The following is a 19,647-nucleotide window of genomic DNA, read 5'->3' as shown; positions in this document are numbered from 1 at the left end:
GAATGGACAGAGACTGGGAAGATGAACTAAAGGAAGAAAGTTCGAATATGATCATTGCTGGACTGATAATGTTGATTTATCAAAAGATGAGTGAGAAGGAAAGGGCTGAGGTAGAGGAATATGAAGAAGTGCAGAGTTCTAGAACCTTACACACATGCAAAGATGTTCATTACTGATTTTGTAACAGTAAAACATGTGGAAATAACTTAGTACCATAAGCAGGACATGTGTTATATAAATGTTGGTATGCTGATCTTACGACATACTTTGAACCATTAGGAGGAATGAAGCAGATCTGTAGGAACTGACATGGAGAGGTCTCTGACATTGGAAAAGAGCATTGTGTCATGGTGTAGTGGTTAAAAGTGATTGGGTCAGCTTGCCTGGATTCAGTCTGCCCCTCACTTGCCATACAACCTTGGGACTGCTTCTTATTCTCTCTAAGCCTCAGCTGTTTCATTTGGGAAAATGAGGAGAATGGTAGTCATGACTTTAATGAGTCACAAGGATTTCCAAGATTCTTAGCAGAGTGCAAACATGCATTAAATATATAATAAATGTTTGCTATCATTATTAAGCAAAACAAGTAAGTAGCAAAAAAATGCATGCTATAACACCAATTTTACTTTTTAATTGTTTTCTTCATATTTATATACATGTATATATGCGTAGATAAAACAACTGTTGACAGTTGATTGTCTCTGAGGTACAAGACTAGAGGGAAGTGAGGAAGAGCCTTTATTTTCTAGAGAAATTTTGGGTTCATAATAAAATTGTGCCCCCCACCCACCCCACACACAACCTTCCCCACTATCACATCCCCCACCAGAGTGGTACATTTGTTAAGCTGATGAACCTACAGGACACATCATTGGGACTTCTACTTTCAACTTTCTACATTTCTGTCTTCTTTTTCACTTCCACAATGAGCATGTATCCATTTTGTAGGTAAAATTATATTAGTTAATTAATTGTTGAATCATATCCTAAGCCCCAGAATGGTTAGCCTCTTGAAAGTAGCCTGGTTGCCACAGGTTGCCACAGAGGAAGGGGACAAGCCACCCTGGGACTGCCTGCCTAGGTACAAGGCTGGAGCCGCACCCGAGAACCCCCACTCTGCTGTCACCATCATGACAGGTCACAGGCTCACCTGCCTGGCTGCTGGCTACTCTCTCAGAGGAACATCTGACAGTAGCTCCCAAGCCTGAGGAGGCCAGGCCCCGGGGCCATGCCTTCCCTGACGGTCCTCATGCTCACCTAACCAGCTGAACGGCTTTAGAGTGCCCAGGGAGCAGGTCTGGGAGGTTGGGAGAGCAGCCGATATCACTGGTGTGAGGCTGCCAGCCCTGGACTCAAAGTCTCCTCTGACATTCACTAGCACAGTGACCTTTCTGTGAGCCTCTGTTTGCTCATCCCAGTTCGGGATTAACCTACCCACTCACAACGGCACTGGGACATGGAGTGAGAAGATCCGTGGGAAAGTATCTAATGTATTCCTTGCACATGGATGGTTCTTGGAAAGTCTACTTGTGTGTTTGTTTATTATTGGGAAGTTTTCATTTCCTGTCTACATGACCTGCTTAATAGACTTAGACCCTTGGATAAATGGCATGGTCGGGGTGAGTGCCTAGTTGGGGATGTCCTTCCTGGCAAAGTCAAGATAAGGAGAGGGTAAGGACAGTCCTGGGGTTTCCAAAATACACAGTCCAGGATGGACTGGCTGCATTTCTGGGGCTGGTGAACTACTCTCTAAACAAGGTGTCAGCCTTTATTTGGGTTGGATATAACATGATGATCCTCCAAAATGGAGTCATTCCTGGATGGCATGCAGGGAATGGGAGGGATAACCAAATAGTATAGAAAGAGGCTGCTCTCCACACGTGTTGAAAAACTGCTGCGGCTGATGACCCACAGGACGGAGCTGGGCTTGGCAGAGGCGAGCCCTTTGGGTCACCTCTCCTGCCTTGCCCATCTGTTTTCCCAGGTGATTGCTACTTTGGCCCCTCTCTGCGTGAGCGCCTTGTCAACATGAAATACAGTCTCCATTTGACCTTTGTGTGTCTGAGTCTCTTGACTCCAAGGTGAGTTTGCTGCCCTATAATGACCTTGGTCTGAATTGCTTTGAGTATGTGATTGAAGTAGGAAGGGTGGCAGGTCATTAGTAAGAAACTAATGGCAAGACAAAGCCTAGTCTGTCCACCTCCTTGAAACACCCAGACAACACAACTCCCTGCCATTTATTCAAGCTTCCAAAATGGTCATACATGGGTGAACCATTGTGGGTTTTTTTAAATGTTTATTTACTTTGAGAGAGAGAGAGAGAGAGCGAGCATGTGCTCATGAGAGATGGAGGAGGAAGAGAGAGAGAGAATCCAAAGCAGGTGCTGCGATGTTAGTGCAGAGCCCACTGTGGGGGCTTGATCCCATGAACTGTGAGATCATGACCTAAGCCAACATCAAGAGTTGGGCACTTAACCATCTAACCCACCCAGGCGCCCCCACTTGTGTTTTTTCTAAAGACACTTGGAGGGGTTCCCAAATTACCTCAGCATTCTGAGGTATGGCAAATGGGTAATAAAATGGAATGGAATAAGGACATATTAATTCAGCAGCTTAAAATTAGAGATTTCTCTCTGGGAAAGTCACCACTGGTACATGGGCAAAACACACAGACATACATGCAAACACAAGCTCAAGTTTGTGTGTGTACATGCTTATTCCCAGATAAGCAACACTCATCTTCTTTTCCAGGATGTGCATCCAGGGGAATCAGTTCAACATTGAGGTCAGCAGAAGTGACAAGCTCTCCCTGCCTGGCTTTGAGAATCTCACAGCAGGATATAATAAATTTCTCAGGCCCAATTTTGGTGGTAGGTCATCCTTTCTGTCCAGTACGACAATTCAAAAGAAGGAGAACAGAGACAATATACAGAGGAGGGTTTCATGAGATTTTAGTTGACTCCTTTTTCTGATCTACAACCTGTTAAGGATTAGCAATAATGGATGAGGACAGCAAGTGATTTTCACACTATTTTGAAGAACGTGCTTTGCTTCTCAACCTGCAGGATGAAGGAATCCTCTTCCCAGCTGAGGAGGTGACTAGAGCCTCTAACAACCTCCTACACACTGTCTTCCTTCTACCCCCACTTCCAGTGTCATTATTTAAGGACCATGCCACCTAGTCTTCCTGCCTCCAGCCTGGTCACTCAAGGCTAACCCCCAACGGTGCCACCTAGATGACCTGCCTGGGTCCTTTTCCTGCTCAAAATACCTGCCTATGTCCCAGCATCCTCAGCATAGAGTCCAGAGCCCTTTGCATGGCACACCAGGGCCTTCCTAGGCCAGCCTCTATCTCTGCCAGTCTCGTCTGCCCCAACTCCTCCCGCTATGCCCTGCCAGGAATGTGCCCCAAACACTCCCTGACCTCCTTGGCTTCCCTGGTCTCCTGCCTTTGCTGAGACTGTTTATCTGCTGAGAACAGCTTCTTTCAAATTCCCTCCCTGGCAAAATGGCAATTTTTCTTCATGGCTCTAATCGAAGGCTTCCTCCTGTGAGAAGCCAGCCCTGATTCCTCTAGGCCCTATCCCCATTCTTCACATTTTACTTTGAACATACTTCCAAATCCTAGCCACTACCTGGCAATACCATCGTTGCCACTGGTTTTACATCTGTCTCAGCTTTAGGCTACAGTCTCTTGGGGGAGTCTTGCTTTATTTACCTCAGTAAAGTTACCTCACTAACCCTAGCAGCAGCTCAGTGCTTGGCATATAGCAAGTGGTCGATTAGTATTTATTGATGGCATGAGGGAAAGAGGGAGGGATGAAACCAATAATATACCTCCTCACAGAGTCTCAGTCTCTCTGTGTCTCTAATGCCTCCTTACGCAGAGCATAAAGTGGTAGAAAGAGGTTTGGAGTTGAACAAACCTCCATTTGGCTCCTGGATCTACTGCTTGCCCAACACCTTAGCTTTCTAAGTCACCTCTCTATAAAGTGGGGATATATCTTCTGCCTCACAGAGAGGACTGATTGAAATGAAGTGTGTGAATAAGAACCATGGCACCTGCCATATCATCAGGATGCAGTCTATTCTAATCCCCTTTCCTTCCTGCTCCTCCCCTCACATGACAAAATTCTCTGGTCAAATCTAGGATTAGTGGGTTAGTCCACTGGAGAGCCAACACAAAAGGGAATTATCCATGCAAGATATTCACTGGGGCAATATCTATGACAGAATGTGGGGTGGGAAGAGAGGGAAGCTGACCCCTGGGGAAGGAGAGAGGGAGGGAAGGAAGGTTGGACAGAGGTGTCATAGACTACACTACGGTTCTATGTGTGTGTGGAAGGGCCCCAGAGAATCCTGGAGCCAAATTTGCCATCAGAGGAATCTCCTATCTCTGCCTCCCAGGAACAGTGTGCCTTCATATCCCCGCCACACTCAGTCACTGGTGGGGTACAGCCTTCAGGAAGCATGGCCTCAGAGCAAGTGCACAAATAGATTTCAGAGCACAGCAGCTGGGCCAATTACACCCACCTCAGTTGGAGATCCGAGAGACCATTTTCATGGCCACACAATTAAGATTTGAGGTCCTTACTTTAACAAACCTAGGAAGGCTTCAACCTCCCCTAGTCTTCCCAGGCCCAGCAGGACACTAATGACAAGCATGTGAGTCTGTACGCCCTGGTTAGATCCAATTCCTCTGCCTCCCAAACCCCAAACAATAGGCCAGGATACTGCCCTTCTTGTTGCCTGTTCATAGGTTGACAACAGGCAAGATTCTTGGGCAATGAGCCTGGGGTGGACCCAAGGAGGGTGAGGCCCAGATCCACCTGGGGTGAGAAGGGGGTAAGCGGTCCTTAGTCAAAAAGAAGGTGAGCCCCAACACCTTGGCAATCGGTCTCCTAAAGGAACTACATTTACGTGGCGGCCGGGAGTTCCGTGGAGCAGCCATGTTTTCTGTACTGCCTGTCCACCCAGGTTTTAGGTCCCTGGGGTCCTTAAGAGAAAAGACCTCCATAGGGTTTTTCAGGGAACAAGGTACACAGAGCACAGATTTATAAACAAGCCCTAAGAACACTGTCCAGGAACTGGCTTTGACCTCTTTCCTAGGAGGAAGCTGCCCTCTGGTGGCACAGCTTACTTTGATAAATCAAGGGGAAGAAAGCAAGTTCTGGTCCCTAAAGAAGCCAACTGAACCAAGGCCCAGACTGGACTAATTAGATACAAAGTAAACAGAAAGCACAGTGGGATGGAACTTTTGTGTGTTTTCTGTTCTCCATGTTCCTCAGGGAGAGCAAATAACACTCAGCCACTGCCCACTGTGCTCCAGGCACTTAAAATAGATCTTGTAACTTTCCCAACCCAACCCACAATACCAGGCACTAGTAGCTCTATTTTATAGGTGAGAAATTGTAGCTTAGCAATTTGCTCAAGGTCACACAGCTATGAAGTGGTGGGCATAGGATTCAAACACTCTGGCTCCAAGCTCCTTTTCTCAATTTCTGCCTTGAGGGGCAGAAAGCCACCTAGCACCATACTCCTTCAGCACCTTCCACAGTCTGTCCTCAAAGATCTCCCACTTTTCCACCAAGTATTAACACCAAGCATTTACTTCGTTACTTTTAATTGCATTGGTTCTAAAACTCCACTTCCAAATTCCCACCTATATTCTATGGCTTAGTTTCCTTCTGTGAATAAGTAGGTCGCTTTGTCTGATTCCTACCAATTAGATGGTTTTAAGCTTCCTTTGAATTTCACCTCCCCTCTTCCTGGTTAATGCAGTGTCACAGTCCCCTGACACACCCCTAGTTCTTTATTACAAGAGAATGTTGTTGCAGCTATTAACCTGGTGAGTAAAGTTGTTCTTTTTCCAGAATGAGCTAGGATTAAGGAGGAGAAGAGGGGTAGGCAAATGCCACTTACTGAGCCTCTGTTATTATGTGACAGACACAATCCTGGGAGCTTTGTACAGATAACTATTCGTGAGCACCTCCTACACATCTGGCTGGGCAGGCACTTCACACGTATCCCTCTTGCCACCATCCTGCAGAGAAGCTGCCACATGCCGAATCTCCTTTAGCCCTCTCCATGACCCTATGGTGTCATTAGCATTATCCCCACTTGTAGGTGAGAAGTCTGCAGTTCCGAAAGACTCGGTAACTCTTCCCAGTTGTAAGCCAACATCTTTCTCACTCCTGGGCTTTTCTTCTGCATCTCCAGTCTGAGGAAGAATACACTGCCCTGGCCTGGCTTCTGAGAATGGTGGCCCCAAGGCCTCTGTCTCCAGAGCTGAGGCGGGCGCTCTCAGAAGTTCAGCTTGAGGCCCAGTATCTATGTACCAGATCTCATGGGGAAGGTTCTGGAATTCTAAATAGTTTAGGCTTTTGGGAGAGTAAAGGAAGAGCAGCAAAGCATCAGGAGGTGAGCAGGAGCTCAACCATGAGCAGTCTTGAATGCCATCTTGTGGTAAATTTACTTAGTTGAGGGGAAAAAAAAATGAAGATCTCTGTGCAAAATCCCAAATCCCCTACTACGTTTCTAAATAATCTGTCCCTTGCAAAGCACCACAGGAAAAATCCTCCAAGTAAGAAATAGCAAATACAACTACATCCTTTAAAATCTGCACTAATGAACGTAGTGTGGTCTCTCTTACACATTAAGCTATTTACATATTTGTGCATTTTTTATACAAACATTTTTCATACATTTTTTCCCATTCTACACAATGGTTCCTCCTGACAGGGGTGGGTAGATATCCACCTTTTGCTTTATATACTTCTAGAGTGGTTAAAATTTCCCAATAGGTGAATGTTGCTTTCATAATTTTATAATTTTTAAAACATTGTGCTAATGTAGTGTGTTTGTGTCTCTGTGTAAGTCCTTCTGGTTTTTTCTTCATTCTTAGGAGAACCAGTTCAGATAGCACTGACTCTGGACATTGCAAGTATTTCTAGTATTTCAGAGAGTAACATGGTAAGTGTGGCCCCTTCATCTTCCACCTGAGGAGACCTTCTCCTCGTGTTTTATGGGGATACACCTTCTAGCTACTCAAAAAACAGAACAGAGACTCACAGCCCCCATGCTCTTGGAATGGCAGAGGCTGGAAACCTATCCCAAAACTCAAGAGAGTGGAAGATTCTTATAAAACAGATCTTCTGAAAAGGAAGGAAAGTGGATTCAAAGGCCAGGAGGGAAGAAATGAGGGAGGGGAGCGGGTGCATTTGGTAAGGGATGAAAACCGGGGAGAGAATCAAAGGGCAGTGGGGAAGCCTGAATATCACATGGACCCTCCCAGGGCGGAAGCTAAGCTAAGCTAATGAAAACCAACACTCGCATGACTTCTTTCCACCATCCTCTCACTTAAGAACACCCAGTACAGATAAGCTGACACAAAAAGCAGGTTGCCAAGGGGCCCACTGTGCAGTCCGGGTACGATCTTGGACAACCTAAGCACTTAGCTCACCAAAACCTTCAATGGTTTGGAGGGGCTTTTGTGATAGAAGGTAAGTAAGTTAAGGCGCTAAACATGCTCCTATAGGGCTCCCTTTTGGCAGTGACAGTTACTCTCTAGAACAGATAAGGTGCTTTCTTCTCTTATTGCTAACAGGCTGCTCCCCCAAGAATAAGACTTTGTTCACCAATGTCTATTATAGTACGTACTCTTAACCTAAGTGGAGGTGGGGAAGGGAATACGACTTGACCCCTTCCCTTCCGTTTTCAAAGTCTTTCTCCCCCCAATCCATTTCCACTACCTGGCTTCCCCCTCAGGACTATACAGCCACCATATACCTCAGACAGCGCTGGACGGACCAGCGGCTGGTATTTGAAGGCAACAAGAGCTTCACTCTGGATGCACGCCTTGTGGAGTTCCTCTGGGTGCCAGACACTTACATTGTGGAGTCCAAGAAGTCCTTCCTCCATGAAGTCACTGTGGGCAACAGGCTCATCCGCCTCTTCTCCAATGGCACAGTCCTGTATGCTCTCAGGTGACTGGGTGGCTGCAACCGCAGGGCTGGAGGGGAGATGGCTAGAGAAAAGGCATAAATATATCCTGGATAGTTCTGAGCAGCTGTCAGATAAGCACCCCAACGTCCCACCCTTGTCATGCCCCTGCCTTCCTAGATTCTTGTCCCTACAATTGAAGGGCCCTCCCTCAGTTCAGTTTGGCTCAATAAGCAACTACTGAATGCCTGCTCTGGGCCAGGCCCCACTCTGGACACCGAGAACACAGAGCTGAATGAGACATTGTCCTGACACAGATGAATAACAAAGGGAAGTTCAGAATCCTAGGGAGTTGGGGAGTACGTTAGAGACAGAACTCTGAGCTGAGTCTTAAAGAGTAAAAGGAAGTTAGCAAGAGAAGACGGGGAACAGCAGGAGGAAATGTAAAAATTTTTCCTTTCATGGGACTTAGTGGAGCTAGAGTTGCTGCAGAATGCATCTCTACTCGTCTGAGTCATTTTTGTACAGAGAATCAAAGCACAGTGCCCCAAGGCCTCTGTCATCTGCAACCACGGCCTCCCTTTGTCTCTTCTCCAAATCCCTGAGGCCAAAAGTTCCTTCCACCCAGTAGAAGTTTATCAAGAGGCTGGTTGGCTAGAATAGGGAAGGTGTTCCCTAGGTGCTGCAAGAGGCAACCCACAGGCAGAGGCTCAGGGCTGTTTGCACAAGGGATGTGCAAGGACCGGACAAACCATATGCTCTCACAGTCCTTGGGTAGAAGGCTGAGAACCTAATACTCTTAAATCCCAAGAGGCTGCTGTTAGGAAACAAAGACTGAGCTAACCAATAAACTGAATTTTTGGACTGTTCATCTGACATTCCTCAGCCACACTGAATTATGCAAAAACCAGCCCAAACCCCAACCCTTCTTTCAAGAAGCTAAACTAGACCTCTCCCATGACACACAGCTCCAATCAACACTAACTCTTCCCATGGGTGTACGTGTGTGTGCATGGATGTGTCTGTCTGTATTTTGCACATAACATAATCTGTTTTGTACAAGGATTACAAATTATAGATGACATTTAACGGCCTCGCTCTAGAATTAGACATATTTGGGGGTGAGTCCCTGTTCTGTCCCTACTCTGTGACCTTAGGCAAGTTGCTAGACTCTCTGAACCTCGGTTTCCTCAGCAGCAAAAGCAGAATGATTTTTCCTACCTCATAAAGCTGTTGTATAAATTCAAAGAGATAATGCATGTGAAGCACTTTCCCTGGGGATTGGCTCGGGGTAAGCGCTCAGTAAATAGTAGCTGTTGTTACTCTCTCTCCCTTAAGGGAGCTTCCTCAAGGTGGGCACCATGAACACAACATTTCACTTTCCCCAAGAACCCAGCACAGTGCTTAATGACGACACTTAATAAAAATGTATGACACTGAAGGAAAAGGGAGATAAAGGTGGGCCAGTTGAAATCTCCACTGTGAGGGCTTTATTGAGGTTTAATTGAATGTCCCTGAATGTTGGTCCCTAAGAGCCACAGTGCCTGGGACCCTCCAACATCCTCCACTTCCTCTGCAAATGCTGATCCCCTCCAGGAGGCAGGGTCCTGGAGAACTGCACAGCCAGCAGACCTGGGATCCAGCCCCAGCTCTGCCACTAAGAGCTGTGTGAGCCAAGGCAAGCCGGAATCTGTTGTCAAATGGTGACAGCAGTGTTGGGATCTCTGTTCTAGCTCCTCGTGCGTTTGTCAGGAAGATTAAATTTTAAAACTGGATGCAAACGCATCTCAAGCCAATGAGTGATTCTGTTCTGCAATATGTTGCACATTTGCCTCTTCATTGCCAACATTCTTGCTTCCTCTATCCTGGGCCCCAGCTTTTACCACATCTCAAAGATGTCACTTAGCACAGAAAAGCTCAGGAATGTTTTGCGTGTAGGCTCCAAGTCACACGTTCACTGTAAGGGCCAAGGTGAAAGTCTTCTTGGAGTTGCCCTTAACAGGGAATGTGTATTTTCCCCCACAACACTCCTTTTGAACCCATTTTCCCTTTCTTAGAATCACAACGACTGTTGCATGTAACATGGACCTGTCTAAATACCCCATGGACACACAGACATGCAAGTTGCAACTGGAAAGCTGTGAGTATATATCCTGCAGCCCCTGAGATGATTTTCCTGGGTGACTTAGATCAGTGTATTCATGGAGAGAGACCTATACACAATGGCCTTTCTTTTCTCGGTGTTGATTCCAATTGATTAAGCCCTTCTGAGTGTTTAGCCAGAGAGATTTAGAGACCTCTCAGCAACAAACCTTCCAATATGACATCTTTTGGGGAATGCCACTGTGCACCAACACTAAATATTTCCACCTAAGAGTAGACAGGACAGTGAAGGAAATGGGGGTCAATTGGATGAGGAGTGGGACTCAGAATCTGAGAAGGCACCAGAAGCCAGAAAGAACACAGCAGGGGTAAAAAATGGTAACGTGCAAAGCAATCATTGGCATTCATTGCATCTGCTTCTAACTTTGAAGAGAAGTTGTTTGGAGTGTGTGTGTGTGTGTGTGTGTGTGTGTGTGTGTACTTTAATACAGTGATGCCACTAATGGGAATTCAAACTGCAGTCTGGGTATTTATGATGAAGAATGAGCATTTATTCTAAGTTGATGTGTGTCAAATGGCATTGTTGAGTAATATCCATTGTTCTGAAATGCCCACCAAACTTGGGAAAGTGTACCTGTGACCGGTGTCCTAGGAAAATAATGGCTCAGAGAGGAGTTATCAAGGCATCAAGGGATGGCTTGTGTCAGGAGGAAAAACCATAGTCAAGCACTGGACATCAGTAAGCACGTCTTACATGAGGACACACGTGGTCAACATCCAAGAAGCACAACCATTATGAGGCAGTAGTCATTTTTCAGAAGTAGACATTTAATTAAAGACTCAGACAGGCAGATTAATTACCTTATTGATTAAATACATGAGAAACCTACTTAAAGCAAGACAGCTATTTGGGGGCAGAATAAAACTTGAGGATATCAAAAAGAGAACTCATTTTCAACCCCACATGGAAAAAGTAATTGCCCTCCATGTATGGCTGTGCTCATCTCAAATCCCAGGAGTGAGATTCTCCTGGAAACTCCAGCACTCTGCTTGCACAAATACCATCCCCAGTGAACAGGGGAAGCATTCACTGAGTGTTTCTTAGCAGTTATTTGGGTACAGAAACCTCACTGAGGGCTTTTTTTCCTGAACACCATCCCTAGAAAAGAATTGCTACCAGCCCACCAGAGCAGTGATAATGCCATGATTGTGAGCATTTTAATACTTGTAAAAGTACGGTGTCTAGGTAGAAGCATGTATGACTCACATTTTTTAGCTATTTTTGTATTTCTCTGGGCTTCTAGGCATATTTGCACAGCTAACATCAGTACATTTGGGGGTGGTTCTGAGAGAAAACCCACAGACAATTTTTACCTGGAAATCCTCTAAGAACCCATGACCACTTCTCTGCCCTATGGAGGGAAGATAACCACTGTTAAACAGTGGATACTACAAGCTAAGACTTAACAAAATGTTAGTCCCAACACTGGCATCCCTCTTCCCAGTAGCCTGGGAAAATGAAGGCAATACACTTCCATGGTTAAGATCGCAGGTACCAAAATCACTGGGTTTTTCCTGTCACTAGCTGTGACTCTGGGTGAGTAGAACTAACCTCTCCTGACCCCAGTTTCCTCACTTGTGAAGAAGGAAAAATAATACTGTCTGACTTAGAGAGTTATTTTTTAACAGCTTTATTGAGGTAAAATGTACATACCACAAAATTCAGCCCTTTTAAGTGTGAAGTCCAAAGATTTTGGGCAAATCTGCCCAGTTATGCAACCACTGCCACATTTCATTGTTAGAACATTTCCATCAACCAAAAAGATCCTTGTGCACATTTGCAGTCTCTCCCATTGCCGCCACCCCACCCTCACGCCCAGTTAACCACTAATCTACTTTCTGTCTCTATGGATTTGCTTTTTCTGGATATTTCATATAAATGGAATCAATGCACCGTGTGGTCTTTTGCATCTGGCTTCCTTCACTTAGCATGTTTTTGAGGCTCATACATGTTGGAGCGTGGATCAGTACTTCGTTCCTTTCTATTGCTTTATTCCTCGTTATTCCGTATGAAAGAGTACGAGTAATACAAGTCCTTTTGGCTTGGTTCCACCCTGCAGTTATTAAGAATAATGCCACTGTGAACATTTGTGTACAAGCTTTTTGTGGACATGATTTGATTTCTCTTGGGCAGATGCTTAGGAGTGGAATGCTGGATCAAATAGTAAATTTATGTTCAACCTTTCAAGAAGCTGCCAAACTGTTTTCCAAAATGGTTGCACCATTTTACGGTCCCACCAGGGATGTTCCAGTTTCTCCGCGTTCTCATCATTGGTTATTGTCTGTCTTTTTCATGACATCCATTCTTATGGGTGTGAAGTGGTATCTTACTGTGATTTTGATTTGCTTTCCCCTAATGGTTAATGATGTCGAGCATCTTTTCATGTGCTTATTAACCACTCATCTGTCTTCTCAAAGAGCTATTCTGAGGATTAAATGAGATGATAATATTGTAAAGCACTTAGAAATGCCATTGCTTACTAAATGATAGATATTATCATCACCATCATTGTCCATGGGTTTTGGGTTTAGACTTTCCTGAGGTACAATCCTGGCTTTGTTATTAACTTGCCCTGCTATCCTGAGAAAGTTGAGCAGTCTCTCTGAATCTGAGAATTTTCATGTATAAAATGGGCAAGACATTACAATTCCTCGATTCTAAGGTACAGCATTTATTGAATAACATTTTAGGAAAAAATGTAAGCTCTACTTTATATATATGTATGTATGTATCAACTCTAAGATCCATCCCAATTTCAAAAAATGTAAAAAAATTTTTTTACTGAAGAAATATATAAATGTCTACCTTGCAAGCCTGTGAGCATATTAGAGATATAAGGTGTAAAAGACTCACCATAAATGTTTCATAAAAGGTAGCTATTATTACTATTATGGACTATATTAGTAAAACTGCTTTGAGATTTACCAAATGCCTATGTTAACAGACATCAATAAAGTGGCTAGTGGTAGGTTTCTTGTCTTCTGTTTTTGCATTTTAGCCAATATGGAAATAAGAACAGACCGATTGTGAAGTCTCTGAGAACATTTTCAGAGCTGCTAGATTGTCCTGAAGGGCACCATGTAACATAGAGCTGTGTGTGTGCACAGACAGGAGCTCAATAAATATCATTTCAATAATGAGGATGGCCACTTCCAGAGGCCTATCATCCACCAAGTCTAAATAATGCTTAGCATAGAACCGGTTTTCAATTGATGGCAAATAGCCTAGCAGCTCATCCTATTCTAAGCAGATGCAGCAACTGCATGTGAGAAATCATGCCAAGTTTTGCATGGGATCATCCTTGGACTTAGTTAGCACCATCGAGGCAGATCTCCTGTTGCCCCCATATTGTAGCCTTTTCCAGACGAGTTCAATCTGCTGCCTCCCTGCATTGACTTGCACCGTTTGACTTACCAGGGGGTTACGATGGGAACGATGTGGAGTTCAGCTGGCTGAGAGGGAACGACTCGGTGCGTGGGCTGGAAAACCTGCGTCTTGCTCAGTACACCATACAACGGTATTTCACTTTAGTCACCAGATCACAGCAGGAAACAGGTAACTTGGGAGACACTTTGTACAAAAGCAAAACAACTGCGTTGCATTTTGAGTCAAAAATACGATTTCTTTTCTAGTTTGTCTCTTTTTTTTTTTAACGTTTATTTATTATTTTTGAGACAGAGACAGAGCATGAATGGGGGAGGGGCAGAGAGAGAGGGAGACACAGAATCGGAAGCAGGCTCCAGGCTCTGAGCCATCAGCCCAGAGCCCGACGCGGGGCTCGAACTCACGGACCGTGAGATCGTGACCTGAGCTGAAGTCGGACGCTTAACCAACTGAGCCACCCAGGCGCCCCTAGTTTATCCCTAGTTTACCACATGCCTCCGCAGTGTGGTAGGGCCATAGGGTTTGGGCTGGGCACTAATACCTGCTTCATGCCCAGTATTGACATGGCCCCCAAAGGGCTCCCAGTCTAGTGAGGTAGATGTCAAGGAAGCCAGCAGGTATAATGCTACAGGAATACTATGATGGAGAAAGGCACAAGGAAAGGATCATGGGTGGGAGTACCAGTACCCCTATAAATCCCATTCTATACAATAGCAATTTCTTTCATTGAAACTGTAATGACAGTTCATGCTTAATTAGGTTTTGGCGTATAACAGATAGCTTAATGTGAATATAGCTAAGTTAAACATCCCGAAGGGAAACCACTCTGCTATGTGAACAGACATTGTTTCCTATCTCTTATTTACCCTATCAGGAAATTATACACGACTGATCTTGCAATTTGAGCTTCGGAGGAATGTCCTGTATTTTATTTTGGAAACCTATGTTCCTTCCACTTTCCTGGTGGTGTTATCCTGGGTTTCATTTTGGATTTCCCTTGATTCAGTTCCTGCAAGAACCTGTATCGGTAAGCAGCTCCAACAGGAGATTTCTAAGAACTGGCCTAACAGGTCCTTTTTGGTTTCTTTTTACCTTCTACCAGGTTTGTTTGTTTTTTTTTTTTTCACTGATATTCACAGGGCAGTTCCAGGAGTTGGTTTCTTGAAAGATTCTTTCACAGAGAGAAAGAGACAGAGAGACAGAGACAGAAACAGAGACAGAGACAGAGAGTGAGGTACTACATTTTTAAACATGTTTTACAGTGATAAGGGAGAATTGTGATTGGATGTCTATTGCCAGTTATCTTACATACTGAACACCCCCCTCTAATGGGAAGACAGAAGATGCAACACTTAGAAAACCATATCACTCATATCCATTCAAAATGGACAAATCAACCCTGCTCTAGAAGACTGCAGATTTTTCAAAATGAGCTGTTCCATTTCTGAGTCCTGTCCCCCTTGCCAAGTTCTGAATGGTGATGGTCTGCCAAGTAAAGGTGAAAGGTTCACTGGCCACTGATGTGGGAACATTGCCTACCTGTTTTCCCAGGAGTGACCACCGTACTGTCAATGACAACACTGATGATCGGGTCCCGCACTTCTCTTCCTAACACCAACTGTTTCATAAAGGCCATCGATGTGTACCTGGGAATCTGCTTTAGCTTCGTGTTTGGGGCCCTATTGGAATACGCAGTTGCCCACTACAGCTCTTTACAGCAGATGGCAGCCAAAGACAGGGTAAGAATTTTGAGGGCCCTGTATATATGATTCATCACTTGCCATGTGCTGGTCTGTAGAGAGGACCCCGACTGGTTCCTATCCCCAGTGATTCTCATCCCTGTTCAGGTGGAGGCATCTGGAAGTCATGACACCTTTTGAAAAAGACTGCTCTTTTTGTCAAGTACAATGGTATATTAACATGTTTAATTTTCTAGCAGCAAATCACTGTTATCTGCATGCAACATGAAATCACAAGCATCCATGAAAAACCCAATATCAAACCAAATGTGATCAGCTGCTTACAAGTTTCATATTAATATGCAATTACTATTTAATTATTTTGTTACATTTTTGTTTTCTTAAATTATACAAGTAATGGTTTACTGAAAATGTATGAAAAAAATTAAATTGTGGCAAATTTCTCGATTAGCCTATATTTCTGCTAACAGGGAAAGACTGCCATTATCTGAATTAGCAGTGAAACACTGTGGTCCAGCTCTCAGAATAATAACAATCATTATTATCAATTGAACATTTACATGTGCCAGACAGTCATAAGCCCTTTGCAAATATTAGATCATTTAAAATACTCCTAACAACCCAGGAAGGGTATCAGAAAGGAATCCAAACAGCCCAAAGACCCAGTTGCCTGCTCCCTTATGTTTGACTCATGAGCAACGTTTCACACAGTCGTATTACCCAAGTACCAAAGGCAAATGACTCTATGTGCCAGCCAAAGAAGAATATGGATTTCACTCATTTTGCTCTCTATAGGCTTCCTTAAGGGGACAATGGTTAATAACAACAACAACAAAAATCTGAATTTGGTAGATTGGCAAAAAGGGATATGGAGAATTACTAAAATCCTTCATGGAAGACACCAGAAAGCCCTTATTTGGCTGTGTGTACAAGAATAGCTTCACTACAAAGTAGTGGCTATGTGCTGAACATCTCATTTAGTCCACCCAACAGCCTATTAGATGGCCACCACTGTTATTCCAAATTTACTATTGAGGAATCTGCTGCTCAGTAAGACCTCACAGCTAGTCAGTAGCCTGGCCAAGGATCAAACTCCACTCTGTCTGACTTCACTACACTCCCCACATGCTATGCCGTTCCAGGCATGTTGGAGAATGACAATTCCCTGGAATTGTAGGCAGCATCACTATTTCTGTTTGTGTGGCAGAGACTTTTAGACACTGCTGATTTCTGTCATCTCTCATAATTAATCCCTCCTCACTGAGACAGAATGGGACTCATCAAATACCTACTAAATGCTTTACATAATTTATACCATCTTCCCATCCGTCTCATGAGGTAAATATTAATATTAATATCATCACCATTTTGTAGGCAAGGAAACTGAGTTTTAAAGGGATTAAGGTGACTGAAATTTCATAGTAGCAAGAGGCAGAATGGAATTTGAACCCAGATCAGCTAACTTCAAAGGCTGAGCATTCAGCACACAGCTCTGCATATCAATAGAAGGCAATGGTTATTCTTCCCCTTATACAAGCTGAGGACCTAGGGATAGGTGCCTATAAGCAGGATAACAGGACTGCCAAGTCCGGCTCACTAGCCAATTACTGAGGCACTCAATGCCACTTTCTATTAAACCTAATTATTCAATACTTAGGCTTCTAATTATATAAATACCTGCTTATTTATTTTGCTAAGTCGAATCTTTCAAGCTGACCACGTTGTCTATGATCTAGGGGACGGCGAAGGAAGTGGAAGAAGTCAATATTACTAACATTATCAACAGCTCCATCTCCAGCTTTAAACGGAAGATCAGCTTTGCCAGCATTGAAATTTCCAGCGATAATGTTGACTATAGTGACTTGACCATGAAAACCAGTGACAAGTTCAAGTTTGTCTTCCGAGATAAGATGGGCAGGATTGTTGATTATTTCACAATTCAAAACCCCAGTAATGTTGATCGCTATTCCAAATTACTATTTCCTTTGATTTTTATGCTAGCCAATGTATTTTACTGGGCATACTACATGTATTTTTGAGAGTATGCTGAATTGTTTGCATGCCATGGTTCTTCAAAAGAACAAAGTAATGATGCAAGCAGTTTTCGAAGCCAAGTGTGCATGCTAAACAAGTGAGTAGATAGCATCTGAGCATTTCTCCTCAAAGAATATTCCCCTACCCGTTATTTAAGCTGTGTAGAAGTCCTAGCATTACAGAGTCTTATAATAGAAATAACAAGTCATTCCTTTTTTATCTTTACCAAAGACATCCCCATGGAGCCTAAGATTACAAACCTACTCAGGGTTGACTATTTGCTCAGTGACTCCCTGGTCTGCATTTACCTCATGTAAAAAAATGAGAAGGAAACTATTATATGTATTGAGTAACCCTCAAGTGCCAGGGGTTGTTTCTAAATTAATCATACGTGCTATTTACTAAATCTCTGCAGTGCTTATAAAATGTATTGTTACCTATTTAGGGAGTAACACTTTCTAGTTTTTTGTTTTTGATTAAAATGAAATGTGAGCCTAAGTCAATTCACTGAAAGTCACTGTACTAACTCAATACCAAGATGAGTCTTTAATACAGTATTTCATACTACAGCAGAACGGTCCCCAAACTCCAATAAGTTCTATGACTAAAAAATCACATGTAAATGAAGAAAACATTAATAGATCAACAATATCAAATGCAAATTTGTTTCTAAGATATAATGGATTCCCCTGAATCCAAACTGAAAGGGCTCTGGGGCTTTACTCTCCCATTTGATATGTCTTATCATTTTACTATTATACATACACCAGTCCTCAACAATGCTAAAGCCCTTTCCCCACATCAGGGATAGAAATGGAAGATTGTTTAAAAAACTTATTCTAAGGAGTCTTACTAAGAGCTGCGGCCAACAATACATGCAGAATTGAGTCCATTTCTATCTGCTACTCTGAGCACCACGTTCCAAGCAGCAGATCTCCTGCATCCTTCCAAGAGGAGCTCTTAACCCTATACTCTAATGACTAGGAGGGATGCTTATCAGATAATGAGCTGCATTACCAAGAAACAAGTGGCTTACAACAAGCTTGGTCTTGCTCAGAACCCCGATCCTTCTAGCTGGACTACTCTGAGTAGCTTTTCCTGCATGAGTAGGAGAATGTTGGCCTAGAGTCCTGAACTTTCTGAGTAACAATGGGACTTGTTCCAGAATATACGTGCAGGCTGCAGATGAGCTATCTTTTCCCAGTCCAGCCACTCTCACTCTGACACAAGAAGCACATTATTTGCATCCTTACTCCTTGGTCAAGCTCAGCCAACAGCATTATAAGTGGAGACTTGTCAGCGTGCCATGAGGGAGGCGCCAGGATGGTGGAACAGCACGGAAAGTTTTTTTTTGCATTGCTCACCCCTGAGATGTCAGTTCAGCCTCAACCTGCATAAAAAGAATCCTGCCATCTTTAATTCTCTAACTTCTTTTGTTATGCCTTTACCTTTTTTTTCCAGAAAATGTATGCCTTTACCTTTTCTTTCAGAAAGAAACCATGGCTTCTCTCTTCTATAACCTCCTGTACCATAGGCTCTCATTCTTTTTCTCTTTTTGATAATTCTCACAATTCAGTGTCTAGTGAGCTTTTAACATAATGTTCTAATGCAAAGGAATTAAATGAGGTGGAACGTGGTTGTATGGTTCAATCATATTTGTGATTTTAAAAAAAGTTTAAAAGGAAATATCTGCTCTGAAACCCTGTTCAGGCATTATATATATTTTTAAAAAGCTGTAAAGTGTGCAACTGTGAAATAAACATACCATATTAGCTACCCACCAAATCAAGTGGTCATCTGTAGAATGAGTATTGTCAAATCCCCTTTGGAAAAGGTATACATCATAGCGCAAATTCAGTGGGCTCGCACTCTTAACATCTTCATGTTCCTCCCACTGCAGACAGCACACAGATACATTCACACGTGCATATACACACACACATACACATACCCCTACTACTTCCTACCAAGGAAGATAAACAGTGGGGGCACAGTGGATATTTCTTTGAGATCGCTCCACCACAACACTTGCCTTATAGTTAAATAGCTGAGCCTGGTGATACTGAAAGATTCAATTCTCAGAAAATGCCAGATTCCCTTCCAAGCCTTCTTCATGGCTTTGGAATTCACTTTTTGTTTTCTGTTGAATAGTATCTTTAAAGTTTGAGAATATATTTGGGGGAAAATTCTTGAATTGTGTACCACTCTGAAACTTATGTAGGCTACAGCATCAGAGTTCTCATAAAAAAAACTCCTAAAATTTTAGATCTGCTCCATGTATCCTACCTACCCAGATCACTCCCAAGACCCACTTTATTCAAAATATTTCTTGGGTGAAAATACCAAGACTAACCATATCAAATTTTCAAATACATGAAACTATGTAAGGATGAGAAAATTCTAAGTCATGGAAATATGGTTTTA

At 43.4% G+C, this 19,647-nt stretch overlaps 1 protein-coding gene and 1 long non-coding RNA gene across 3 annotated transcripts in view; one reads left to right on the top strand and one right to left on the bottom strand.

Moving 5' to 3' along the window:
* The window catches only part of LOC125934421 (uncharacterized), a 69,586-nt gene that overhangs the window by 8,686 nt on the left and 41,253 nt on the right, over positions 1–19,647 (bottom strand). For both annotated transcript variants that reach the window (XR_007461380.1, XR_007461381.1), the window contains exons 3-4: positions 13,520–13,675; positions 7,891–8,026 (exon numbers count right to left, since the gene is read on the bottom strand). This is a non-coding gene — a long non-coding RNA (uncharacterized LOC125934421). The remainder of the gene's footprint in view (positions 1–7,890; positions 8,027–13,519; positions 13,676–19,647) is intronic.
* On the top strand, positions 1,998–19,024 carry GABRP (gamma-aminobutyric acid type A receptor subunit pi). The gene is made up of 9 exons (XM_049647790.1): positions 1,998–2,081; positions 2,752–2,870; positions 6,905–6,972; positions 7,723–7,985; positions 9,999–10,081; positions 13,523–13,660; positions 14,364–14,516; positions 15,041–15,228; positions 16,926–19,024. The coding sequence occupies exons 1-9, from the start codon at positions 2,029–2,031 to the stop codon at positions 17,226–17,228; spliced, it is 1,368 nt and encodes a 455-aa protein (XP_049503747.1). The 5' UTR covers positions 1,998–2,028; the 3' UTR covers positions 17,229–19,024.

Source organism: Panthera uncia (genome assembly GCF_023721935.1).
Source record: "Panthera uncia isolate 11264 chromosome A1 unlocalized genomic scaffold, Puncia_PCG_1.0 HiC_scaffold_17, whole genome shotgun sequence".
Classification (NCBI taxonomy): Eukaryota; Metazoa; Chordata; class Mammalia; order Carnivora; family Felidae; genus Panthera; species Panthera uncia.
The sequence above is the reverse complement of the archived record's forward strand: the minus strand, read 5'-3'. Positions and strand labels throughout refer to the sequence as shown.

Bases quoted from the DNA above. Each gene is read 5' to 3' on its own strand.
- GABRP (XM_049647790.1), top strand. From the start codon at position 2,029: ATGAAATACAGTCTCCATTTGACCTTTGTGTGTCTGAGTCTCTTGACT. The intron at 6,973-7,722 runs GTAAGTGTGGCC...CCGTTTTCAAAG, and splicing joins GTATTTCAGAGAGTAACATG to TCTTTCTCCCCCCAATCCAT. The intron at 15,229-16,925 runs GTAAGAATTTTG...TCTATGATCTAG, and splicing joins AGATGGCAGCCAAAGACAGG to GGGACGGCGAAGGAAGTGGA.